Source organism: Poecilia reticulata, linkage group LG8 (genome assembly GCF_000633615.1).
Source record: "Poecilia reticulata strain Guanapo linkage group LG8, Guppy_female_1.0+MT, whole genome shotgun sequence".
Lineage (NCBI taxonomy): Eukaryota > Metazoa > Chordata > Actinopteri > Cyprinodontiformes > Poeciliidae > Poecilia > Poecilia reticulata.
The window spans coordinates 14,724,232-14,750,222 of NC_024338.1; the positions used below are offsets into that span (position 1 = coordinate 14,724,232).

The 25,991-nt window shown below is 38.7% G+C and overlaps 4 protein-coding genes across 5 annotated transcripts; all 4 read left to right on the forward strand.

Moving 5' to 3' along the window:
• The first annotated feature begins 2,084 nt into the window (after positions 1-2,084).
• LOC103468730 (intercellular adhesion molecule 5-like) lies at positions 2,085-5,556 on the forward strand. Its single transcript, XM_008416008.2, has 5 exons — positions 2,085-2,221; positions 3,068-3,334; positions 3,420-3,752; positions 4,545-4,799; positions 4,889-5,556. Exons 1-5 carry the CDS (start codon positions 2,170-2,172, stop codon positions 4,894-4,896), a joined length of 915 nt encoding a protein of 304 aa, XP_008414230.1. The 5' UTR covers positions 2,085-2,169; the 3' UTR covers positions 4,897-5,556.
• A 485-nt stretch (positions 5,557-6,041) lies between these two features.
• cmc4 (C-x(9)-C motif containing 4 homolog (S. cerevisiae)) lies at positions 6,042-8,407 on the forward strand. Of its 2 annotated transcripts, XM_008416007.2 has the most exons (4): positions 6,045-6,088; positions 6,166-6,225; positions 6,301-6,493; positions 7,195-8,407. In XM_008416007.2, exons 2-3 carry the CDS (start codon positions 6,168-6,170, stop codon positions 6,435-6,437), a joined length of 195 nt encoding a protein of 64 aa, XP_008414229.1. In that variant the 5' UTR covers positions 6,045-6,088; positions 6,166-6,167; the 3' UTR covers positions 6,438-6,493; positions 7,195-8,407. The 2 variants fall into 2 exon arrangements, with proteins under 2 accessions (XP_008414228.1, XP_008414229.1); XM_008416006.2 differs by having other exon boundaries at positions 6,042-6,225; positions 7,195-8,405.
• A 605-nt stretch (positions 8,408-9,012) lies between these two features.
• Positions 9,013-14,209, forward strand: cdc37 (cell division cycle 37 homolog (S. cerevisiae)). The gene is made up of 8 exons (XM_008416005.2): positions 9,013-9,388; positions 9,610-9,891; positions 11,184-11,289; positions 11,391-11,506; positions 11,695-11,817; positions 12,653-12,835; positions 12,925-12,996; positions 13,085-14,209. Exons 1-8 carry the CDS (start codon positions 9,281-9,283, stop codon positions 13,220-13,222), a joined length of 1,128 nt encoding a protein of 375 aa, XP_008414227.1. The 5' UTR covers positions 9,013-9,280; the 3' UTR covers positions 13,223-14,209.
• An 845-nt stretch (positions 14,210-15,054) lies between these two features.
• On the forward strand, positions 15,055-25,719 carry tyk2 (tyrosine kinase 2). The gene is made up of 24 exons (XM_008416004.2): positions 15,055-15,210; positions 15,673-15,864; positions 15,958-16,081; positions 16,163-16,298; positions 16,391-16,545; positions 16,661-17,036; positions 17,146-17,316; positions 18,683-18,840; positions 18,923-19,040; positions 19,146-19,323; positions 19,413-19,531; positions 19,622-19,777; positions 19,867-19,954; positions 20,170-20,297; positions 20,677-20,812; positions 21,177-21,328; positions 21,417-21,567; positions 21,657-21,748; positions 21,822-22,011; positions 22,254-22,372; positions 23,177-23,349; positions 23,426-23,543; positions 23,651-23,761; positions 25,163-25,719. The coding sequence occupies exons 2-24, from the start codon at positions 15,687-15,689 to the stop codon at positions 25,295-25,297; spliced, it is 3,462 nt and encodes a 1,153-aa protein (XP_008414226.1). The 5' UTR covers positions 15,055-15,210; positions 15,673-15,686; the 3' UTR covers positions 25,298-25,719.
• Positions 25,720-25,991: the final 272 nt, after the last annotated feature.

A 25,991-nucleotide genomic window follows, 5' to 3' on the forward strand; every position in this document is an offset into this window, starting at 1 on the left:
CCACCTTCTTTAAGATGTTGAATTAGTTTGTTTGTTTTTTCCAAGCTTTAAGTCTTACTTAGATTTTGGGTTAAGCTAATGCTTTAGCTGTGAAAAAGTTGAAACAGACAGATTCCTCAAGTCCATGTAAATTCTCAAATAATAAAGAAATGCTTCACGCAGCCAGTGTTGGACTTATTTCTTATTTCTGTGTTGGACTTACTTCCTTATTGACCTTGTACAAGTAAGCAACCATCTCTGTGTAAAGAGCAAAGCAGATTGTTATCACATACTTTAGCATCTGTGTTTTTTGCTTCTCACAACCAGAACAAAAGYGATAACTTCCTTCTCAGTTTGGATTGTTTGCAGTGGTCAGTAAAAATATAGTACCTGTTGTAACTTTTATAGGAAAGTATGTAACTATGCACACTTAGGCCATCAAGGCAACTAGGATCTTTTGAGGATCTTTTGTCAAAAAGATGATAAACTTTAATTTTATTTCATTTCCCTTTGGGATCAATAAAGTATTTTTTATTTTTTTTAATTGAATTTAGCTTTTTGTGCACACAAAATTAAATTTCAATGTTTTCTTCTATGTGCTGTTTGAAGTATTATTTAGATTTCATTACAGCTACAGTAATYGTCCAGTGCTACTCAGAGCACAACTTTGAGCATTGTGGGTATTTTTTTGAACAAATTTTCAGCGTATTAATCATGTCATATTCTGTAAAAAATAATTTCGCTGTTTGCAGCACGCCTTGTTAATGTTTGAATATCTTGCCATAGTAGACAGAGCTTGCAATTTCTGTAGCTGCTAAAAGTGATGTCCGTGGCTTGCTAAAATGAACCTACTGGGTGTTTTTTATGTAGAAGATCTTTACACTTTTAAGTAAACATTAAAATAATGTAAAACAGAAAAAAAACAAGTATAAATTAGTCCTATTTTAAATGATCTGTAAAACAAAAGGTTAACATACAACTGAGCCAACTTCTGTGTCAGTGACCTCCTTAAGCGGAATACTGATTGAGGCAAAGTCAAAACAGCGTCTGTGTTTCCTCGCCCCCCTTTGTCAGTCCCTCGGTCCCTTTTCTCTGCTTCTTTCAAGCAGCCGTACATTATACAGCACTGAGACTGCCATACTAATTAGATCCAAACAGAGTGAATGTAAAGACGGGAATGTGTTATGCTGTCGTTTTTATTATTATTTTTGTCCTTAAACTGTGTCCTTTGAGTTATTCTCTTGTCATTTCCAACAGAGACCTAGCTGAAAAGTAGGTCAACTGTTTGTTTATGTTTCTCTTGTGCTGCCATAGCAACCTAGCAGATGGGCCAAAGCGCATCTGCTAGGTYAGCACAGTTGAATGATAAAGATTTTACAATAGAAATGTTTATCCCAGGGACTTGGTGGGGCATATTTAAAGCTTCAAGTGATGTGAGAATGTACACTGTAARGCGTAAAGTTTCCCAGCTGTCCTCTCCACGAATACATTAAAAATTATGTTTTTTGGGGGGGGTTTTTTGCTCTCTTGCACCACAGTTACACTCAGAGCCGATGTGCTGTGCAACATTCTGGTCACAGTGTGAGTCTTACAAGCTCACATGCTGCAGGAGACTAGCTCTCCTGCCTGCTGGGATTTAACAAAGCATGAAGGCCTGAGGCAGTCTCAAACAAGCGTGCAAGAGGAACTGAAAACAAGCTATTCTGCACTGCTTTTTTATGACACCTGAAATAAGCGCTAAAATGTTTTATGWGTCTATATCTCATGGCTAAACCCAAAGCCACAGAGATGTGAGTGTGAAGATTGAAGGTTAAAAGATCATTATTTGTGTTTGTTTTTAATCTTTGGGTAGATTTACACTGTGCAGCTGAAGTAGCAAATTGTTCCACAGATTTTAGCCGTAAGTGTCCGGTGGGTCAGGTATTCCTGTTGCACATCCACCGATGTGTTTCTGAGCTTTTAATTCAATGTGAAAGACATAATGAGCTGTGTTAACTTCCCCACTCTTCCCCTTTATTTTTCCCCTGTTTTACCCCCTCCCATCTGTAAAGTCAGCTGGGAGGGATCTCTGCTTTGTTCCAACATAGTTCCCTGCAGAGTTGCCAGGGTGGTTCAAGTTGGAATTTTCTGTCTGTCGACGAGCACTTCCGAAAAAAAAAAAAAAAGAAAAAAAAAAGAGAAAACAGTATCATGGGAAACAACTTTCTTATTTGGATTCTCGTACTTTGCATGTTTTGTAAAGGTAAGGAATTGGGGACTACATGTTTATTCTCAATTGGTTTGCATACAGATGATGTCCAGGACAGAAATGTTGATGTAAAGGTGATGCAAATGAAAAAGCTGGGACTAACAGTCGAACGCATCAAGTCTATGGTGGGATTAGTGAATGAAAAATGTGAAAAACTTAGACAAAAGCTAATTTGTGTTCAAATTAGGACTAAACCCATTATGGTAGTTTTTATTACAAGTGCTGTGAAATTATTTCCTCTTACAGATTTCTTCTGTTTTTAACATAGATGTTTCATAAGATCTAACAAGATGATCAAACATGAAAAAAATTACTTTTTAAGTGTCTGTTTCTGTAAGGGAAAATGGTATTCAAGCAAACTTGACCCTATGTGAAAAAGTTAGTCCTCTTTTCTTGTGCCACCGTTAGCAGCAGCACATGCCATCAGGCATTTGCAATAGCTTGAAATGAGAGTTGTAAATACTCTGGAGAAATTCTTGTCYACTTACCTTGGTAAATTTGTTTTAATTTACCAGCCTTGGAAGGTTCTTTGAGAAAAACAACAACAAACTGTCCATTTAAGGTGATGCCACAGCATTTCAATAAAATTTAAGTGTGAGCTTTGACTAGACCACTCCAAATCCTATTTTTTGTGTGGTATTTTGGTGTAAACTTGATAGTGTGCYTTGGATCACTGTCCTGCTGCATAACCCATTAAATTGAATTGAATATCTGTTTGATGACCTGAGACAATTAGGTGCGAAAAAGAAATCAAAAACATAAAATCTKTAAGGGGGMGGGGGRTAGATCCTTTTTCATGACACAATATCRCTTACTGGCAACTGACGCTGTCTCCTCCAGTSTCAGGAGAAGGCTGCTCCCTTATTCTCAAGCCGTCCAGGGTTGTGGTGGGCTTYGGGGAGTCGGCGACGGTCAGCTGTGAAGCTACACGCCCKGTCCGTGTCCTGGGCTGGGAGTCGGCCATCGGTGCGGTGCACACGCAGGAGGACCGGTCTGTCCAGTGGAAGGCAGACAGCCTTATTGAGTGGATAGAGGAGCCCATCTGCTATGGGGTTTTTTTCACAGCTCCGAGACAGTGTGAGGAGAAACTCAACCTTGTTCTTTACAGTGAGTCGGCTCTTGACATCGGCATATGGTTGCAACTTAAATGAACTTATTTTCCTGACTAGAAATATGTGTGTTATTTACGTAGAAACTCCGGACAGCATTTCCATCAGGCAGGCGAACCACACTGGCCCCATGGTGGAAGGGAAAGAGTACCAGCTGCTCTGTGAGGTTCAGAATATCGCTCCTGTTCAGTACCTCACACTGAGGTGGTACCGAGGTCAGACTGAGGTCTACCAGCACTCCTTCTCTGACCTCACATCTTCTTCCCCYGTACAAGTGTCCTCTATCCTCGTCATCACGCCAACAAAAGCAGAAAACGATGCAGAGTATAAGTGTGTAGCGGAGCTGGACCTTGGACCAGAGGGGCCACAGCCGCCTCCCACTCTGGCCTCAGAGCCCCTCGSTGTGTCCGTATACTGTGAGTTATGTATATATATATATATATAAAACACTTTATAGACCAACACAAGGTAGAGCGCAGATGTGAACTCAAAAGAAAATGTAAGACCCTAGTCTTTGAACATAGAATCTCAGCCAGATTTAGGTCTGAACTTTGACTTAGCCATTCTAGCATGAGTTTGTCAACTTCTTTGGACAATGAACAGTGACAACTTTACTTTTCTACAACTTTGGAAATGTGTTGTTATTTAAAAAGAAAAAAACAAGCACTTCTACACTTTCCATTTTTAGCTTTTAAAATAAATAACAAGAATAGAACATTCGCCAAAAAAGAATGGATACRTTTTTATTCCAAGTGGATGGCGATTGTGATTACTTGTCAGTCTGTGGTGGAAATTCAGTGCAAATATTTCATGTAAAATCTTCAAAGCTTTGGACAGATTTTCTCACTCTCCAAGAGTTTGCCCAACCTGCCAGTTTAGATTGGCAGCCATATCTTGATAAGATTGCTATTTAAATAATCTAAGAATTATCACTGACCTGCCTGCTGTGTCTCTCGGTGTTTGTGAAGCTGTTTGTGCAGTGACCTTTTTCAGATTTTTATTTGTAAAGATTTTTGAACACTGTTATTTTCTTCTGCTCAGCATTCACTTTGTGTTGGCGATTTAAAATTAAACATGTTAACTTTTTTGGACTGAAATGTGGAAAAAAATGTAAAAGGTTCACGTGCTATGAACACTTTTACATGGCAATGTGTATATTGATGCTGAAAAGTAAACACTGCTATTATTATTATTTTTTTCCTTTTTAGTTCCCCCAACATTTCTAAGTCCTGAAACAGAGGTGTTAGACTTTACAGCAGGGGCTGAAGTCACCTTAAACTGCACGGCCGTGGGAAATCCTGTGCCTGTATACAGCTGGCAGTCTGTCCATCCCACAGAAGAGAAAATGAAGGCAGAAGCTGTTATTACTTCATCCTCGCTGCCCCCAGGCACTTACTCATGCACTGCCTCAAACACGCTGGAAAAAAAGAGCAAGCAGTTCATTATCAAAGAAAAGATCAAAGGTAGAGGGAAGATTTATATGTTGCTGCGGTTATTAAAATGTTCCAAACTCTGCATCCTAACCCTGAAATCTCCTTTTGCTTTTGCTCAGGTGTTTGAAGCTTGCTATCGTACAACCGATCAGTTGGCRCRCTGTCTGACTCACAGGGAAAATTCATCTGAACTGATTTAACTGTTGCTGCATTGAAGATGGAAATTATGACACATTTATGATTCCGCCGATGTTGATGAGGATCATGTTACCATCCAGAGTTAGATACCATAGAGAAAATGTTATGTTTGGTTAACTGTCATTTATATATGACAGTTACCAAACATTTCATATAGACGTTATGAAATGTTCATAATAGGGTTACCAAACATTTCATATAGACGTTATGAAATGTTCATAATAGGGTAGATTTCATAGGGTGAAATCTACCCTATTGATTTAGGATAGATTTCACATTGTAGGATTTACATGTGATGTTTGTTGTATAGTAAATATTTATGATTGTCTTATTTACCTACTAATTTAATGAATTTATGGAACATTTCAGACACATACCCACTATCGGCACTGAAATGAATAGCAGCAGGGAATTGCTGTAAATACGAGCTGTTTCTTGGTTTGATTTTCTTATTGTTATCAATAAAAAATAAGCTTTTTACTAACTGGTTCACTTACTGATGATGATGTCCTTTGTTTTTGTTAGATTACTAATGTCAGTCTTGGGTTTTGTTAAGCAATAAAGTCCAGCAGTACATGAAATGATGTAATGCCGTCTAATATAATCACATTTGTTCATCTTTTCTGTTTCATTTTCAGCCTGTCTTACCCTCACTATCTTTTAGATGACTAATCAGTATAGTGATTGTCTAATTTTATATATCTGCTGTGGCAAAGTGATACTTTGCTTTTATCCAACACGGATGCTCATGAGCTGACTCGAAATTGGCTACTGAGGTGCATGTTTTTTAAAGATGATGTGCTTTCTATTGTAACAAAAACAATATTTTATTCATCAGGTCATATGAGCTATTAGTATGTAGGTCATTTTAGCTCATATAGGTCATTTTAAGTGTACAGCTTTAAATTATAAAGGTTTTGTCATACACACATGTTTGCCTAAAGGTTTACAAGAGTTTTGAAATATTTACTCTTTAAAAGTTCTATATGTAATCCTGCTTCCCTCCACAAGATGTCGCTCTTTATTTATTTTTTAAAGTGACGACTCGCCGTCGATGTGTCACATGACCAAAACAGTGTAAGGGTAGGAAGTAGCGGTTAGCCTCAATGTTATATACAGAGGTGAGAGTCACTTTGAGTCCATTACCATGTTCTTGAAAAACAACGTGTTTTAAAATGCGTCTTCGACTTATTTTCAGAAATGCCACAGAAAGATCCTTGTCAAAAGCAGGCATGCGCCATCCAGAAGTGTTTACAAGGTACTTCAGATGTTGTGCGTTGTTTTAGACTTAAGCCTAGGAGGATATTTGACTAACTCCTTGCACATCCTGCAGCTAATAAGTACATGGAGAGTATGTGCGAGGAGGTGATCCGAAACATGCGGCGGTGCTGTGAAGTGCACAGGGGAAACTCGACCTGCTGCTCCGGTTTTAATGATTCCAAACCGACTGAAAACAAGAACGAAACATAAATCCACCCGTTCTCCTTTACGTGGTGGTAGAAAGCTCCACTGCAACAATATAGCAGGTCTGTGTCATTCTGAAGCATGCTGTCATTTAGAAATGCCACTAATGAGAAGTATAAGAAATGTCTAGCTTTAGTAAAAAAACCTTTTTCAGTGTAGATATTTGCATAAAACTACACCATGACGAACTGTGGGGTTTCAACGTGACGCCTTCCCATCACAACAATCAAACCTCTGCCATTTTGTTAACACTAGTTCAAGGTGTTCAGGAGCGAGCTTGTGCGTGTCCGAAATAAACAAGTTAGACAGGCTTGGAAAAAAAAAAAAAAAAAAAATCTTCTCTCAGGGGTTTTTCCATCAATATTTTCTATACCAATAGATGTACGCCTTAGTTAACCTCAGAAAATCTAAATATTAATATTACATTAGACCAATCTCTTTTTTCCATGCTTAAAGAAACTGGGGGAGGGTGCTGGTGTCTATCTACCTTCAGATAACTATCAGCAGTCTTCTTCCTGACTGTCTTAACGCCTTTTATTCAACTCTTGTAATATTCAAGCTTTCTACCTAAATGGTTTTCAGATTTTCATCAGCCATAATCCTTAATATTAACAAAAATAAACAGGTGAAATGTATCAGTGAATCTACGAAAGGTTTTAATAAATCTTTGAACTGACCATTTATTGAGCAATCTTTTTTGAAGTATCTTTAGAGATTTTGTGTTTTATATTTTATTAATACCACAATTTCTGCTTTGTTTCAGACCTCAAACAAGGCGATGCAAACAGAAGGAATCCTTTCATCAAGTGTCTCACTTGTTCTTGCTGGTGTCTCTCCAGCAGTTAGTTTGTAGGCGAAAGGCAGGGCTCAACCTGGACAAACAGCCAGTCCATCACTGGGCAGCAAAGAGACACACATGCACACACTTAATACCCGATGTAAATGTAGACAGACTGAATAACCTAACAGTTATGTTTATTGTACTGTGGGAGGAAGCTGGAGTACCCAGAGAGAACCAGCGAATGCACGAGAGACCATGCAGAAAGACCCAAGACAGGGATTTGGACCCAAGACCTTCATATCCCTACTTTTTTGTTAGGTTTCTGAAATTTATGCAGCATTATATAAAAAAATATATAAGGAAGATATGGGGGAATTATTTTTTTTTTGGCCTTTTAAATCTTGCTCATTTGTAAACATAACAAAAATTGTTCAAATAAAATAAAACATTTTGCCAAAGTATCTTCTAGTCTTCTTACTGAATTTACAATTTGAAGTTATTTGTTCCATACCCAAAAGTGGCAAGCTTACTCCCTCAACTAATTGAACTAATTGGAATTAAAGTTTAATATGGAAGGTATAAAACTTTTATTTATATTTTCTATATATTTTTGCCATTATTAAATGTGTACTTTTTATTAACTGACAAACTCTTGTGTAATTGACAAAATACAGTATGAAAATCTGGACTTTACGTTTCTTTTTGGAAATTTTTGGTGGTACCACTCTTTTTTCTCATTTTTTGGGGAGGGGGTTTTTGATGCTTTGGATTTTTCGTTTTGGATTGGGACTTTGGATTAAAATGGAGAAATTCTCCCAGGATATGGAACTCTTTTGTGGACAATATTTGCATTAAAAAGGAAAGGGAATATTTGGACATTTATCCATTTGGGTTTCTTTATTGACATGAATTGAGCGAATTAAATCTAACCTTAACTTATTTTTGAGGGATTTTTTTGGTTACTGATTTATTTATTAGGATAACTATTATTATTTTCTTAGTTTGTGGTTTTTGTAATAAATCATTGTGGCTAAAAGTCAACAAAATTTCATACTGAGTGGTTGACTATTTTTGTGTCAAATTTACTGGTGTAACATATTTTACCTGATGCCTGTGACGTATCCCCCTTGAGTGTATTTGTGAGTTCAGCTTTAAATAGAAGCTGATTGTTACAAAGGTATATAATGGAAGGTATATGATGAGATTTTTTTGTTTGTAAGAAAAGTCAACTGTGTATCCTCCTTTTAGTTTTTCTATATTTTATGTTTCATTTATGTTTTCAATAGATATTTATGTTGCACACATTATTAGATGACAAAAATCTAATAATGTTCATCTAGAATCGGTTCATTGCAATTCTGCAATAACTATATAAAATAGGCTTATGTCTGTTTATTTATTATAATTATTTTGTTTTTATTCTATTTAAGAACTGGATTGTTAAACTAAATTCCATTTTTAAATAAGGTATTGAAAACAGTTTTGGTATGGCTTTATAACAGAATATCTGCTTTAACTTAAACATTAATAAGTTAAAAGCAAGTTATGATTAACTAAAACTTGTTTTATGTGCTCATCTTTTGTAAACGACCTAAAATCTTTCTGCAACTCTAAAAGCTCTGCAGCAAGTTTTTTTATACCCCTTTTTGACAAAATAATACTAAAAAAAATCACAATCGTGTCTCTATACCTTTTTATTTCTAGAGCTAATATTTCAGGTTTTCTAACACAAACCGTATGGCATTTTGTTCCGAATATGTTCTGCTCTGAGACGCCATACCTTACGTGCATCTGACGGCCGACGTGATGACGTAGAGCGGAAACTTGCAGGAGCGATTCTTTCTAGAATTCTGTAGCTACATCTAGCTAGTAGTCGCTAGGGAGGTCCAACTGTGTTTGCTCTGGGAAAAAAAACTGTGTTTCAGCCAACTCACATTACTGAGACGTGCCCCTCCACATCGATATTTTTTGCTGCAGAATTACATTTTGTAGTCAAGTTTGTTTAACCTTCCAACTTATCCGACTTATAGGAGGCTAACTTGGTTAGCTTCGAGTTGTAGCTGGCAGGATGTCCAGGATAGACTACAGCGTGTGGGACCACATTGAGGTCTCAGATGATGAAGATGATACCCACCCTAACATCGACACACCGAGCCTCTTTAGATGGAGACACCAGGTACAGTTTAAACTCAACTTAGCCTGAAGTAGTTAATATAATAATGTTGATAATCTTACTTCTCTGGCCAGGCTGCACATACATTCTGTTTTGCTCCTAACAAATCACAGATACTTATTTCAGCCAGGCTTAAGTATTTAGCCTATATTGGTTTTGCTGCAAATCTATGAAAATGGGTGACTGTGCTGGGTGAAGATACAACTTTTATTCATGACTTTCAGGCTCGTGTGGAGAGAATGGAAGAGTTTCAGAATAAAGGTGAAGAAATCAACAAGAGTCTAATGGAGTGTCGGCGTAAGCTGGCAGAGACGCAGAAGAAACTGCAGGAGCTGAGCGTCGCCTCGTCGGATGATGCCAAAACAGAGCTGAACAAAGTCCAGGTGGAGGAGAAAAAATTAAAGAAAGAGGAACGAGACTGGTCGAAGAAGATGGATGAACACAGAAGAGAGGAGAAGAAGATGCCCTGGAATGTGGACACGCTCAGCAGAGACGGTTTCAGCAAGGTGACACAGATCAGCATTGCCACTTTAAGCAACACGTGATTTTCAGCAGCAATTTCCCAGAATCTGATGTTTTCATGGGTTTATTTTCTCCTCATTGATTAAAAAAATCTGAACACTCCAACAATTTACTTTGTAAAATTGTCTTTATATCCTTTGTACTGGTAGCTGTCAGGTGCAAACAATACGCCAACTTCTTTAAATTGGCCTCCGTTTTTAATACAGAATTAATTTATTGTGCTTCTCAAAATTTAGCATGATTCTCGCTGATTTTTATTTTTCTATATTTCCTTTATATTTTAAAGAAAGACATTCATAATATCAGTGTATTGTTATGTAGTTTGCTTTTATAACAAAACATGATTTTTCTACTTTTTCATGGTAAAACACTACTGATCTGTGATTTCTGACCTATTTTCAATATCCAGGTCATGTGGATCTTTAAATTTAATTTTACTTTAAGAACTGTTGTACAGCATTCAAAATACTTATCTCTGCCCCTCCTTTAAGGAATGCTTATTAATCATTGTTTCAGGAGTGGAGGCATTGCCACACTTTTTGTCAATCAAAGACAAAATCCTTTTGAATTTATGCTTTGTCTGTCTTTAACATTTGATATTAAAGATGAATGTAATCAGGATTGCTAACTATGAATAGGAGTCTCTATGCCCTTCCTAGAGACTGTAAATTTTTACCTTAATTTGACATGTACTGAAAGGCTGCCAACATTTCTCATATTTCAGCTTTTCTGTTGTCTGCTGAAATTGATCTCCAGGTCAGTTTCCTCCTTTGACAGTTTACCTAGATGTTCCCTCGGTCTGTCGAGATGACGGCCACTGGCAGGCGACTCATTTTTGCACGCTGGAAAGACGAGTGTGAAATGGTCCAAACCGCAAAGCACAAGACAGCAACTGCCAAAATCTAATGCTATGTTGCAGCAGCCTGAACGAAAACCAGACTTATTGAAAATGCGCTTTGCTTTTAATTAGCTTCTTACATCTACTTTTAGACTCTTCTGTCTTTGTTTCTAAACACCCCATTGACCAAAAAAATGTCTGACTCTGAGTCAACTCCCTTCAGCAAGACAACGCAAGCCTGGGTATCTTTAACAATAGGAATATTTTTAGTTTAAAGGAGTGATTTTTGAGATGAAGGATGTTCTAGACGTCATTTGCGCTCTAAAACTTTCACCACTGACCTGAATAATTATAGTATCTTTAATTTCCAGCTGTTCAAACACTGATGAGTGCTACTGTTGACATGTTTATTATTTTTTGTTTTTGCATCCTTCACAGAGTATCGTTAATGCCAAACCCGAGGTTGGACAAGAAACCGAAGAGGAGAAGGAGCAAAAGCATAAAACCTTTGTGGAGAAGTATGAGAAGCAGATCAAACATTTTGGTAAGGGCCACTGACAACCATCACGTCATTTTGTCTGCATAAATGTATTCCTTGTTACAGTTTGGAAGTACAGATGTTTATTTGTTATTGCCTTACTTTAGGGATGTTGCATCGTTGGGACGACAGCCAGAAGTACCTCTCTGACAATCCTGATCTTGTATGCGAAGAAACTGCCAATTATCTTGTCATCATGTGCATTGATCTTGAAGTGGAAGAGGTAAGCATTTTTTTTTTCTTTACTTATTGCTATTATTGAATTGTTTCACTCTCAATTCGATATTAGCAATGGTGATTTAAATGTGAATAAGATGTTGTTTAGGGTGTCATTCAGTAATGTCCTTCCTTTCCCCCCCAAGCTGTTATCCCCACATGACTCTATTCCAAGTATGCATTCTTCTTTTGTAGAAACACGCACTGATGGAGCAAGTGGCTCATCAGACCATAGTGATGCAGTTCATACTGGAGTTGGCAAAAAGCTTGAAAGTGGATCCTCGTGGCTGCTTCCGTCAATTTTTTTCCAAGATTAAGGTAAGTAGGTGGTTTTGTTTAACCAAAAAAAAAAAAAAAAACACTGATCATTTAAAGCTGCCCATTAAATGCTCATCAGAAGATACTGTCACTGAAAAGTAACAATTTATTTATTTTTTCACAAAGAACGATTGCAAACCCACTCATGTTTGGGTTTTTTGCATTTAGAATATTCCTTTGTTTGCATTTAGAATATTCCTTTGTTTCGTGAAGGTTTTTCAGTTTATTCTTTAAATTTCGGATTTCTTCCATCGCTCATTTTCAGTCTCTCTCATAGCTGATTAACATTAGGGATAGCCTAATATGAAAATTTGGGCCGATATTGATATCAATATTTTTTATGGCTGATCTGTATTTACCTATATTTTATATATTATCTATGTATATTTCACTACTCTCTCAACACCTTTAAAAAAAATCACACTACTGACGTCAAAGTGTAAAGAAGTCAAACTTAAAATAAATCTACGTGCTGCTGTAGATATCTGAAATATTTGTCTTCAGCATTGGAGCAATGTATCAACCTTAAGATGATTCTGTCTATCTGAAAATGGTAATTAGATGTGAAGAAACATCTAATGTCTAAAGAGCAAACTTTCAAAGCGTTCACTTAAAAAGATTTCTGGAATGTCTGCTTCTTTGGGAAACAAATATGAAACGAACAAATGCAGAAGCAAGACTTTTGAACATCGATGTGCAGTTTAACTCCTCTAGTTTTTGAACAAAACTGATTAAGTTCCTGTATTCTTCTCAAAGATTCAGTCAAAGTCCCTGATGATAAGTGTGCCGGTTAAACCTTAAAGCTCAAGTCTTTGTATTGTATGCGTCCAATCAGACGGCCGATCAGCAGTACCAGGATGCATTTAACGACGAGCTCGAGTCGTTCAAGGAGCGAGTTAGAGGAAGGGCAAAGATCCGCATAGAGAAGGCCATGAAGGAACTGGAAGAAGAAGAGAAACAGAAGCGCCTGGGACCCGGCGGACTCGATCCCGTTGAAGTCTATGAATCTCTGCCAGCTGTAAGTTCACCAGCGACCCCGTTAGTCTTGTCCGTATTTGCTTTTTAGAGTAACTTCTTGAGGTTTGTACGGCATGTTGACAATTGCAGGAAATGCAGAAATGCTTCGATGAAAAAGACATCCAAATGTTACAAGACGTCATCAGCAAAATGGACCCAACGGTAAGTTATTTTATACAGTATTTAATTGTCTTTCTGAGAATTAGGTTTGCATTTTGACAAGCCCTGGTTTACATTCACATAATTTCAGGAGGCCAAACTTCACATGAAGAGATGCATCGAGTCTGGGCTCTGGGTCCCTAACGCCAAGGTGGATGTGGAAGGAAAAGATGAGGAACCCACCTACGAAGAGGTGAAACAGGAGCAAGAAGAAACAAAGAAGGAATGACCAGATTGACCCAACTGATTTGTTTTTTTTGTTTTGTTTTTTTTTTGTTTGCAAATATGCTCACCCACTGTATTGCAGCTCCCATTATGTGTACGATTAGTTCGCAGATGAATGAAATAACTTCTTTGAAAATGTTTTGCTGAGATCTATGGGAAGAATGTTCACGTACCAACACGACCTGGGGGCATCAGTGACCCCACCTGGACATGAAAATGTTGATTGTGCTAAAAGTCATCACTGAAGCTGTGTCCTTTCATTTATTTGTACACACGTGTGTAAGTATCATCCAACATGTCTGTTTTCTTTCAGCCGGTGTGGAGTGCAGACTTTTCTGTGCTTTTTTTTGGGACAGTTTTTTTTTTTATGCAAGAGTTTTGTTTTAGCTTATTCACACAATTGGACATTTTCTACTACCTTCTTGGACTAAACGTTAAACTGTGTCCTCTTATCTCAGACTTTATGTCAGTATATGCTTTGTAATTTGAAAATACACTTAAAATGGAAGTTGAAAGGAAGAGAGCAAGGCATCTTGTAGAAGTGCAAGGGGAAAGGTGTTTCGTCTACAGAAAAATATGGTCATGCAACAAATAAATTGGTGACTCTTCTTGGCCTCAAATAGAATTACAGCCAGTGTTCTCACAATGTTTTTGCTTATGCCTCTGCTCAATGTAGCCAAAATATAAACGTGCGCTTCTCAAGGTTTACTCTTTTTTTTTTCCCCCAACGTCTTGAGAATAGTTGAAAAAGATGAAGCAAGAGCTCATTCAGTCCAAAGACCTGCCATTGGCTTTTATCAGATCATGTGGCACTGTGAATGGGTTCTCAACTCCTACTCGTGCTTTTGTTATGACAACTGGACTACTCGGACATTTGCATGTGGTAGCTGATGGTTCAAAACACTCTTATGTTTATGTTGGCTTAGTCATACAGAAACATTTATTGATTTTACTGTAAGCGACTAAATAAAATGAATCCTCGTGGAAAATGTGGGCTGTTTTCCTCCGGTGGTGTCGGGGTGAGGAGGTAAGTTGTTTATACGGACTGAGTGGAAAAACCTGACTGAAACACCTGAACCTATAATTAGCTTCTGCCAAGTAACATAATACTGCATCAAAATTTACCATCATAATCTTGGAGTGCTGTGAGGCTTTCACAACAGGTGGGCGATGAACTGCATGGATGACAGACGGCGTAAACAAAAAGGTGTAGAAACTGGAAGCTTAACTGCAACGGTTGGTGCTTAATGGGAGGCTTTTTGGAGCCTGTTGAGTTTTTATCAGGCGGAATGATCTGTTGGAAGCAGTTAAGATGAGGTACAGAAATGTATAAGGGTGTACTCAAAGCAAAAACGCATCTAGTTTCTCCCACAGATGATTACAATTATTAGGATGAGTAGTTTCAAATTGAATTTCCCTTGCATGTTATTCAAAGAGAGATCCCAAATACGAAAGCATTTTATTTTTTACAACATAGTCATGGTTCATTACCCCTCCACTTCATTAATGTGTTTTTGTTGGTCCTTTTAGCTAATAGTTTTTAGAGTGTATTTGTAGCAGTATTAGCATTTGTTTATAGTAGTATTTATAACGCACCAAATATCAAATGGCACTTTAAATTAGTATTTAATTGCAGAATTAATTGCAATAACTTAGGTCTCACAACAATAATGAATAAACAGATTTATAGCTAAATATTCAAATAAATTTGTATGAAATCGCCTCCTACACGGTGATTTTAGGGTCTTTCCTTGTGTAACGGAGCGTTAAGTAGGCTAAGTGCATGAAGGGACCTGCCCACTAAAGCAGCCGGAGGAGGGAGTGGTCACGTTGTTTTCGGGAAGTAGCGTCCCGTCTCAACTCACAGTTCACGAGAAACAGAGATGGTGGTGAAGGGGAAATAACGCTCCGTAAACAATGAAGCCGAACCGACGGTTCATGACGCGGCGCTTCTTCTAAAATAACGCATTCTGAACGAGCTCGACGTTGACGGTAATATTTCTCCACGTTTCTGAAGTGAACGGATAAATTTCAGCCACAACGATGTTTATAAACATGTAGGCTAATGTATTTCCTTGTTATGACACCGGATGAATTTTAATGAGTTCTCGCTTTTGGTCGCACTTGTGACTTGCCCTCATTATATACCCTAGTTACTTTTATAACAATTTTGTGGCGTATTTCCCTTTAAGGCTGTATTTGTGGTGTAAATTGTAAGTCTGACAAGTTGTAATCCCGGAAGACCTTAAGCATAACCAGGTCGTTTTACTAAAGTTATTTGATTGTTTTGTTTCATTTTTCTAGCTATGAGATTATTAATGATCATAATATTTAAGTAAATAAATAGAGCTTACTAATTTAAAGCTATCGCAATTCCCCTTACTTCCTGAGTCTGTACAGAGTCTACGTGACTGCAGATGAGTCACTAACCATTTGATCTTGTCTTTCTGCCAGTGTTCTTGTCCAACATGCCTAGAAAAGCAGGTTGTTTCAAGCCAGGAAAGATCCCAGGTCCAAATGAGACCCCTCAGTCTCATGGCATCCATGTCTACCTTTTCTGGACTAAAAGTGGGGAGAGGTATCTGTCTCATACCAGTGGAGATGTCACAGCAGAGGGCCTGTGCATCTCAGCTGCAGAAGCTGTAGGTGAGAGTGACAGCTGACCTCAAACACCAAAATGAAGGATATTCTTTTTTTTTAATTTTGTTCTGGGTGTAACCTCAAGGTCTCTCCCCATAGGGATAACACCACTGTGTCATGTCTTATTCGCGTTGTACAACCCAAAAACAAAATACTGGTACAGTCCGAATCATGTTTTCAGTCCAGATGAAAACTCCAGTGAAGTGGTTCACTACTGCATGAGGTTAGTCTGCAATTGCATAACGATTACTGCTTAAACACAGTAAGGGTATTAATGTAAGCGGCCTGTGTTGTTTATGTCCAGGTTTTACTTTCGCAATTGGCACGGACTCAATGAAAAGGAGCCAAGTGTGTCCCGCCACATCCTCAAATCTGGGACAGATAATAACACAGGTTCCCCTCTTCTTGACATTACATCTTTGGAGTATCTGTTTGCCCAGGTAAGTGACATACACCTGCTTCTGTTGAGTGTATGCTGCTTATTTTCTTGAAGCAAGGGACACAACCTCTGCTTCTTTTGTCTCCAATGTAGGCCAAGCATGAATTTGTGAATAATGTGGAAGAGCCAAAGTCTGATGAGGAAAGCAATCGTTTCAAAAACGAGAGCTTGGGTATGGCTGTGCTCCACCTGTCACACCTCGCAATGCAAAAGGGGTTGAACTTACAGGACGTGGCTGGAAAAATTGGGTAATTACTACACAATGCTATGTTCCTATTTAATTGTTCCGATAATAGATGCGTTTTTTTGGGTTAGTGCTGCTGTGATACATGTGTGTCTTTATTTGACTGTTTTTACCTTCAGCTTTCAGAACTGCATTCCAAGAACATTTGCGGAGAACATTTCCAGAGACAACTTCCTGACTAAAATCAGGATCCGCCGTGTGTTTACTGAATTTGTGCAAACCTTCCAGCAGCACACTGTAGACAAGGGGCAGCTGGGTGCCCATGAAATCATGTACAAATACATCTCCACCCTTGAAAACCTGGTTCCAGGTTTCGGAACAGAGACTTTCTCTGTAACTCGCCTGCAGCTGACGGAGGACGGGGATGAAAGCATCTCCTACTCCATCAACGAAAGCGATGGTGATTCAAAGAAGGGCTTCAGAGCGCCGTTCACCCATGAAATTATGGTGTCTGGCACTAAGGGGATTCAGTTTAGAACGCTGAAAACTCAAAAGGTTTGTCCGCACACTAGATGATTTAACATTCAAATTCTGTGGCATGTCCTTCCTATTATGTGGACGTTTCACTCTCTGCATTCACGTTTTTCTTGCTTTCTGGCTCTAGGCAGAGGAAAACTCTTACCACAGGGGCAGCTATGTGAACGAGAAAACACCAAAACAGGCCACGTCAAATCCTCCTGATAAATGGACCTTCTTCTGTGATTTCCGCGAAATAATTCACATCGCCATTACTGAAGCTAATGTGTGCATTAGCACTCAGAACAGTCGCTGCATGGTGAGAGTACTTTTTATCCTTCTGTGTGCCTTCTACTAATGCAATATGTGCATGTGATGCATCACTAATGTTGATTTAGTTTACACTTGTTAGTCATCTTGGCAAATTATTCGGCTTTTTAAAAGTTGGAGTTCATTGTGTGGTTACATACGCCACACATGATAAATATTTGTAAAAAAAAAAAAAAAAAAAAAAGCCTTAAAATAAATGTGCACCTTAATCCAGTAGCTCCAATCTCACACTGAAAATGTGAAGAATTGATGGTGCCATTAACTTTAAGACGATTGGAGGAGAAAGAGGCTTACAGCATAATGGTCTTCGTTTGATCAAACAGTTGAGATCAGGTGGTTTCCACATATTCATCCTTTACTTTATAACATATCCAAAAAAATCTTAATCTTAGTCTCATTTGATGAAAGCATAGGGAACACTCCTTTCCAGAAGTGTTTAAAAACTAGGGGCTTTTCCTGGCATGCTTCCCATACAGATAGCATCTTACTGTTGTCTTAAAGGCTTATTGACCCCAAGTTGGTCCTCCTAATTGCAATTTTCACCTTTGGAGAGTTCAGTTATGACTCTAGCTATACGTGTACAGTTCAAATTTAGATTTAAATATTTTTCTTTTTTAATTTTATCAACCTATTTATCCTCACTGAAAGTGATATTAACCATTTGAAGTTGCCCAACAAAAGCTCTGACCTGATTGTGAAACTGTGAAGGAAGCAAAAGATTAGAGCGATAGCAAGGAGGTTTCAGTCTTACAGACTGTAGTAACCAAAGATAAACTGTCAAAATATAGGTGGAAACATGCAAAAAGCTGAAAGGTTCAATTTTATATGTCATATTTAGTTAAATGTAAATAAAAACAATTTATTTTTACTCCACAATTATTACTCATTTTACATGGTGAGAGATGCTTGTCTCTCATCATGTAAAAGGTGAATGAAAACAAATTAAATCGTTCAGAGGTATGAATAACTCATGTTTAAGTGAGCCGTTTTCTCTACTGCCATCACCCTATTTATGAAGATCGATTCACATCCCACTGGACGGCGTGCTTTCTTGCCTTTGCCATTTTGAAGAGGGGGTCACATAGTATTTATACCTCAGAGAAACAGAAAGACAAAGATCTTCATTGTAGATTTAAATAATCAGTGTTTGAAAAAGTAAAGCATAAATTACAAAAGTGTGTCAGCTACTTTGCTGTTGAGGAATCGTTACCAGAGGTGCTTCATTTGTTTTATAAGTGTGTGACTAAGTGCTCTGGGGTTACTCTTTGCTTTGGGCTTTCTGTTAGGTTTTAAACCTTTGTCTCCAGGTGGAAGCGTAGTTTGCAAGCCATTGGTGTTTCTGTGTGTATATGTAGGAGGTACAGATGAACTCCAGCCAGGAGGCCCGTTCCTTCATCTCCCTGCTAGATGGATACTATCGGCTGACTGCAGACGCCCACCACTATCTTTGTCATGAAGTGGCTCCCCCAAGGGTGGTGTTGAGTGAAGCAAATATGTTGCACGGACCTATGCAGTGAGTTCTCTACTCTAATCCTGGCATAGTCGGACACAAACAGGTTATAAAGACGGGGTTATATCATGCGGTGTGCTTGCAGTGAGGACTTTGTGTTACACAAGCTGAAAAGGGAGGCAGGAGAGGACGGAGCCTTCCTCGTCCGCTGGAGTGCCCTCGACTATCACCGCATCATCCTTGCTGTGCTAAACAAAAACGAGGTAAGTCGACACCCACGCTCGTCTCTGGGAATTATTGCAGTGCAGCGAGGCTCATAATTTTCAGATTCGGTATTTACACCGTTTTTTGTTTTTTTTTATAAACAGAATGGTTCAAGCCACAAGCAGTTTTGCATCCAGCAGAAGGGCTCGGTGTTCTGCATGGAAGGCTGGGATAAAGAGTTCTCCAGCGTGAAGGAGCTCACAGATAACCTCAAAACCTACGTGCTCAGGTCCGGGTCGGACAACTTTACCGTCAGGAAATGCTGTTTACCGAGACAAGCGGGTTTGTAATTTAGATGTCCAGAAATGTTGTTCTGTACATCATATGACCGACACCACAAGAAACGTGACAATGTGGTTTTTGCTTCGCAGAAATATCCAATCTGCTGGTGAAGAGGCAAGGCATTGACAAACTCAGCTACTCTGACTGCTTGCCTCTGAACCTGACAGAGCTTCGCTTTCACCAGATCAAAGACAAGGAGATAAAACAGGTGACCGTACTTTTTCCACATGCATATTAAGGCAGGCTGAACATTCCCTGTTGTTTTTCTGATCACACATGCTTTTGTGTTCACCTGCAGGAACATCATTTGGGCCGCGGCACAAGAACTAACATTTACTCAGGACAGTTAATGTTGCGGGAAGCAGACAATGGGTTTAACAACAACTTCTCCCAAAACAAAGGCATCAGAGTGGTTCTCAAAATCCTAGAGGAAAGCCATAAAGATATTGCTCTAGTAAGCCATGTGATATTTTGCACACATGCATCAAATTTTTTTGTTTTTTGAGCCTGTGTTTTAAGCTACTGTTCTCTTTTCTGTCTTAGGCCTTTTTTGAAACAGCAAGCCTCATGAGCCAGGTATCCCACAGTCACCTGGTGTTTGTGCACGGTGTGTCTGTCAAAGGATCTGAAAGTAAGGGCAACCACAGTTCTGTGCTCAGTTCTTTTTTTAACGACTTCCTCATTTGTGTCCCTGTTCTACTTCCATAGTCAAATCTTTATATCCAACACCACAGTGAATGCAAAACTGCACTCAGTCTGTTCTATTTTAAAGATAATTTGACTTTGTTTGCATTTTTATTGCATCATAACAAGCTAGTCTTCTTCGACCTGTTTTTGCCTAAACAGACATCATGGTGGAGGAATACCTGGAGTGCGGCCCACTTGATGTTTTTCTCCGCAGAGAACAAAATTCCATCACTGCTCAGTGGAAATTCGTTGTATCCCTGCAGCTTGCAAGGGCTCTCAATTATCTTGTGAGTTCAGACACCTTTTTGTTGGTCAAATTGTGTGTTTGTATAACTTTAATTACTACTGATATACAAGCAGTCTTACACAAACACACTGGGGCACAGAATAAGAGACTGAACCTGTCTAACTGAACTTTAGTAGCTGTGTTCGGACAAGAAATGTTGAAATATTCTCTCAAACATTTTAAAATTATTTATGCAAGTTGTGTGTTTCCTCCGTTCATATAACCATATATTTAGAGCTTAATTTGCCTGTTGTTTTAAAAAATATATATGTCTAAACTAACTTTAAATCAAACAAATCAGACAAAAAACAGTAAACTGCAGGTAAAAAGTGATGACCTGTAACTTTTTTCTATTTTTTTTTTTTTTTTTTTTACACTAGGAGACAAAACGACTTGTTCATGGAAATGTTTGTGCCAAGAATGTTCTGGTTGCACGGGGAGGTTTGGAACCTGGAACTTCTCCTTTCATCAAGCTGAGTGATCCTGGAATTGCACTGAATGTTCTCTCACGAGAAGGTATTATTTGGTAAAACACTGAACATAACCAACGACAGATGTTTTCTAACTTTGAAGTGCTTCAGTCACTTCAGTCAGATTAAGAAAACCGGAAAGTTTGACTACACCACTTCCTGTGTTCCACTTCCTGTTGTCTTGCTATCATTACTCTGTGGTATATGAGGCTGTTGTCAAAAAAAAAAAACCCACCAAACCTAGTTGTGTGTTTTCAACTACTCTGTGGTAAACAAGCATGTTCGACCCAGAATTACTACAAAGCAAAATATTTGCAAATATTCACTCTGTTTCCTTAAGTAATAGATCAAGATTAATGTTGATCGCTTTTCGTGTGGAGCTTTATCGTGACTTCTTCTCCACATTGCAGAACGTTTGGATCGGATACCCTGGATCGCTCCAGAGTGCATTGACAGTGGCGCTCCTATTGAGAGTACTGCAGATCAGTGGAGTTTTGGCGTCACGCTGCTTGAAATCTTCAACAATGCTAATCTTCCGATGAGCAGCTGCACTTTGCCTGAGGTAGGTGCATGCTGAAACTTTAAACTTTGGCTTCGCTAACTTTCTAGAGTTCTGCATGTTGTCCTTTTCACCGTCCTCTACCCAACAGAAAGAGCGTTTTTACCAGACGAAGGGCCGTCTGGCAAATCCATCCTCCGAGGAACTGGCCAGGTTCATCAGCATGTGTTTGACATATGAGCCAAATGAGAGGCCCACATTTCAAACCATCCTCAGAGAACTCACAAAACTCATTCAGATGAGTGAGTACTAACCTGCACGCCTTATTTTTAAAGTTTGGTTTGATACGCTGTTGTGCAATTACCTAAAAGAGTTTATTTTATTCTTGCAGATCCTGATATATCCCCGGTTGACACTCTCCCACCCATGGACCCCAGCGTGTTCCAAAAGCGCTACCTGAGGAAGATGAGAGACTTGGGGGAGGTGAGCTCCAGAAGCCACACTTTTTTGCTCCCATGTGTTAAGAAAGTGATTATTCTCATTGCTCTGTCTGCAGGGACATTTTGGTAAAGTCACTCTGTACCAGTATGACCCGTCCAGCGACGGGACAGGAGAGTTTGTGGCAGTAAAATCGTTGAAGCAAGAGAACGGAAATGCACCTCAGGGCTGGATGAAGGAAATTGAAATCCTGAAGTCTCTCTATCATTCCAACATTGTGAAGTACAAGGGCTTATGCACTGAAGCCGGTAAGCCCTGAGACATCATCTGTCCACTTTAAATACATTTGTTCAGCTCGACAGTTCCCTGTTAACGGGAGATTTTGATTTGCATTCAGTAATTGAAAATCTATACTAAGCACACCACAGCTTTTGCTGAATGGCGATATTTTAAGCTTTCAGCTCTCAGCCTGCTGAGCATTAGTTCAGGTCATCATGCTGAATGTAATAAAATGGCAAGATAAGAACACTGCTCCTTCGTGCACTCACAGGACGACAAGAGGTCCAGCTCATAATGGAATACGTTCCTCTGGGGAGTCTGCGAGAGTATCTTCCCAAAAATAAAACCAGTTCGATCCAGTGCCTCTTATTTGCTCAGCAGATCTGTCAGGTGAGTTTCAGCGATTGAGTATTTAGTGCTTGTACTGTAGTTTACAGTGCTTTGGAAAAATATTCATACCTCTTAAGCTTTTATCATGTTTTCTCATGATGTATTTGACCAGAGTTTTATCAGATAGGGTAACACAAAGTTGCATAATTGTGATTTGGAAGTAAAATGATGCATCATTTTTTTAAAAATAGCAAGCTACAAGGAACCTCCATTTTCAGGGTTGCAAGAACAGAGTGGTGTAATTTTCTCCATGCACCCCAGGAAGAACAAATTTCTCTACAGAGTTTGTATAGGCCTTACCTCTAGAGGAGATGCAACGATCCATAGCCCAAGTAGGAGCTCTACAAATCTGAGAAAATCTTAAATATAATACTCCCATGTAATGGAACAAAGCAACATGTGGAAGAAAGTGTTCTTATGCATTATGTGCAATAAAACTAACTATGTACAGCCCCCTGAACACATCGTCCTCACGGTAAGACATGGTAGTAGTAGCATCATACTAGGGGGAGCCTTCTCTTCAGAAGGGACAAGAAAGATGATCAGAGGTAATGGGTAGAGCTAAAGGATGGGAAGAAAACCTGCTGGAGGCTGCAAAAGACTTTGGGCTGGAGCAGTGGCTCACCTTCGAAGATTAGCATTAGCGTTCAGAAATAGAATGATTTAGATCCAAGAGTGTTGACTACTGATATGACTTAAAGATGGGCAATTCAACTTAGATGTGTCAAACTGGTAGAGATATACTCACAAAAAACAAAACCTGGAAGTATAATTTTACAAAACGGATTATACGATGTGTTCCAGGGGATGGACTACTTGCACTCAAAGCGCTATGTGCATCGAGATCTTGCTGCTCGAAATGTTTTGGTGGAAAACAAAAACGTTGTAAAGATCGGAGACTTCGGCCTGACAAAGTACATCCCAGAAGGAGAAATCTACTATCGGGTTCGTGAGGATGGAGACAGTCCTGTCTACTGGTCAGTTCATGCACCATGTCAAAGTGATACTTTGTGTGTTTTTAGCACTTAGATTTGCATGCTCTGCACTTTGCAGGTATGCCATCGAGTGCTTGAAGGAGCTCAAATTCTCATTTGCCTCTGACGTCTGGTCGTTTGGAGTTACACTGTATGAGATCCTGACGCGCTGTGACCATCGCCAGAGTCCTCCAGCTGTATGTTGTGAACGGACTCGGAGCTCAAACAAAATGCAAGAACAGTCAGAAAAAATTGCATTCTGAGTCTGAAAAGAATGTCTTTTTTTCCTGTGTGTGTTTTGTAGAAGTTCATTGAAATGACAGAAGATAAGGAAGAACACATGAACGTGGTGAAACTCATTAAACTGCTGGAGAGAAATCAAAGGTTGCCTTGTCCCAGCGATTGCCCACATGAGGTAACAATAAATAACCCATAATGAAGAAATGTTATTAAGGGTGCAACAGTGTTCGTTTTTCAAAGTCATTAATATTATCACAGTTTTGTTAAAAAGTATTATTATGAGCTGTCATAATTCAAAATACTTCATGTTACACTTTCTAGCAAGCTCACAATACTAGTGCACCCGGTATTAAGGTTATTATGATCACTTAAAGCTGCTGTAGGTAACTTCTATACTGCAAAAACACAAAATCTAGCCAAGTAATTTTGGTCTAGTTTCTAGTGCAAATACTTTAGTACACTTCATATAAGACAAACTAGCTTAGATATAGTGTCTTGTTTTAAGTAAATAATTCCTTAATATTGATGAAGAAGTACTTGCTCCATTGGCAGATAAATGAACAACACAAGTAAAATGAATTGCAAGTGAAATAATCTCCAAATGGAACAAGTACTTTTTCATCATGATTCATTTTGGAACCATTTCCTTAAAATAAGCCTCTACATTTTGCTAAAAAGTTACTTTTAAGTTAGTTTTGTCTTATTTCAAAGAGATATTTGCAGTAGAAACTAGACCAAAAATGCTTTTTAAGATTTAGTGTTTTGCAGTGTACAAAATGTATTTATTTTTTTACATATATGCTAATTCTGTTGCTTTGTCCTGACAGTACAATATAAGACAGTCTGTGGAAAAAAAAATCTGGTTCCTCTGCCTCCACCCTGTAGTCCTACAGCCATCTGTAGAAATTTACCTGTCAGAAACAAACGGTCAGAGGCAAGAGGGATGTCTTAGTACTCTCAATCATGGTCATGTATTCGCTGCTCGGTGTAATCAGCTCGCACAATCTCAAGATTGCCGGGTTGCTGCAGCTGTGCTAATGTCAGTGAAACAATTTACAGTCACTGAAAACTGTTTATGGTGGCCAGGTTTGCTTGCCTGCACATTAATGAAAGGGTACGGTGTGGGAAAGGAGCAGTAGCGCAAGTGAAGGGTGTATATGAGCAGCATGTCCACGAGAATGATTGACAGTGGTAAGACATTCCTCCTGGCTCTGAGGCTCTGAATGGTTGTATCTAGTCGGGGGTGGTGTATTTTTGCAGATGGCAGTCGGTCCACAGGGAGAAGGCAGAGGAGCTTGCAGCTGAAGCCACAGGATTATTTGTGTTATTTTATTCTCCTTGTGATGAAAACTATTTTCAAAAAGCCTTTCTTGCAAAGTTATGGTGTCCAAAATCCGACACAGTTTAAGATCTCTGTGCTCTTTGATGATTAAAATATCCCTGCATTTTGTATTACTTGGTCTCATGAAACCAAATGTATGCCTTTGAGTACAAAAATATAACAGTTACGTGTGTCTTTTAAAAATGCAGCATTTGTTTGAGTGGTTCAGGATCTTCTTTATTTTTACCTTCCCAGGTGAAGCTGTTGATGGATCAGTGTTGGGATGCAAATCCTGAAAATCGGCCTACATTCAGCAACCTCATCGAAAGGTTCGAGTCAGCACGAAAGATGCTTGACTGGTCGTTCAGTCCCATGTCTCAGATTTGCTGAGTGGAGTCAGTGAAGATCCATCAGATTAGTTGGTGATGCTCAAAGTGTAGCCATATCTCTCACTTAAAGTGTATAGTTCTTGATTCATCTATTTATAAAGATGTCTTCCTATGTTTAAAAATTTAAAGTGCACACATATGCTCTGATGTCTGTAGGCAAGGTGATACAGAACAGTCTTTTGTCCTCGCATAGTTAAGCATCATGCTAAAAGCGGAGGCTTTGAGTGGTTAAAATAAATATCTTGCTGTAGCTATGCAGGCTTTCATTCATCAGGAAGTTGGTATTTCTGTGTTTCGTTTTTATTCTCTGTACATGTTTAAGTGTTTGTTCATTTGCATATTGCATATTTTGTAAAAAAATAACTAGAAATCAAGTAAATCCTTTTCAATCTTTGCTTTTATTAAAGCTGAAATATATTAACAGTGACTGTTGAACTAAATTATATTACAATTTTACATTACACTGTTGTAGGTCACAAGACAGGGAGCCGATTAACAAAGAACCAATCTATGGCAGCCAAAAGCTCTACAGGGTATTTGTTTTATTACAATCTCACCTAATACAGAAAAAATATGTGCACAATTAGTCACTCACTTTCTTATTTGAAGGACATGAGGACAGAAAGGATTATGCAGGTTCGTTACTAAGCAAATCTTCAACTGAAGGGATACCAAGCATTATTTTTACTAATACT

Bases quoted from the DNA above. Each gene is read 5' to 3' on its own strand.
- cmc4 (XM_008416006.2), top strand. From the start codon at position 6,168: ATGCCACAGAAAGATCCTTGTCAAAAGCAGGCATGCGCCATCCAGAAG. The intron at 6,226-6,300 runs GTACTTCAGATG...CACATCCTGCAG, and splicing joins CATCCAGAAGTGTTTACAAG to CTAATAAGTACATGGAGAGT.
- cdc37 (XM_008416005.2), top strand. From the start codon at position 9,281: ATGTCCAGGATAGACTACAGCGTGTGGGACCACATTGAGGTCTCAGAT. The intron at 9,389-9,609 runs GTACAGTTTAAA...CATGACTTTCAG, and splicing joins TCTTTAGATGGAGACACCAG to GCTCGTGTGGAGAGAATGGA. The intron at 11,818-12,652 runs GTAAGTAGGTGG...GCGTCCAATCAG, and splicing joins AATTTTTTTCCAAGATTAAG to ACGGCCGATCAGCAGTACCA.
- tyk2 (XM_008416004.2), top strand. From the start codon at position 15,687: ATGCCTAGAAAAGCAGGTTGTTTCAAGCCAGGAAAGATCCCAGGTCCA. The intron at 16,546-16,660 runs GTAATTACTACA...TTTTACCTTCAG, and splicing joins GACGTGGCTGGAAAAATTGG to CTTTCAGAACTGCATTCCAA. The intron at 20,813-21,176 runs GTATTATTTGGT...TCCACATTGCAG, and splicing joins GAATGTTCTCTCACGAGAAG to AACGTTTGGATCGGATACCC.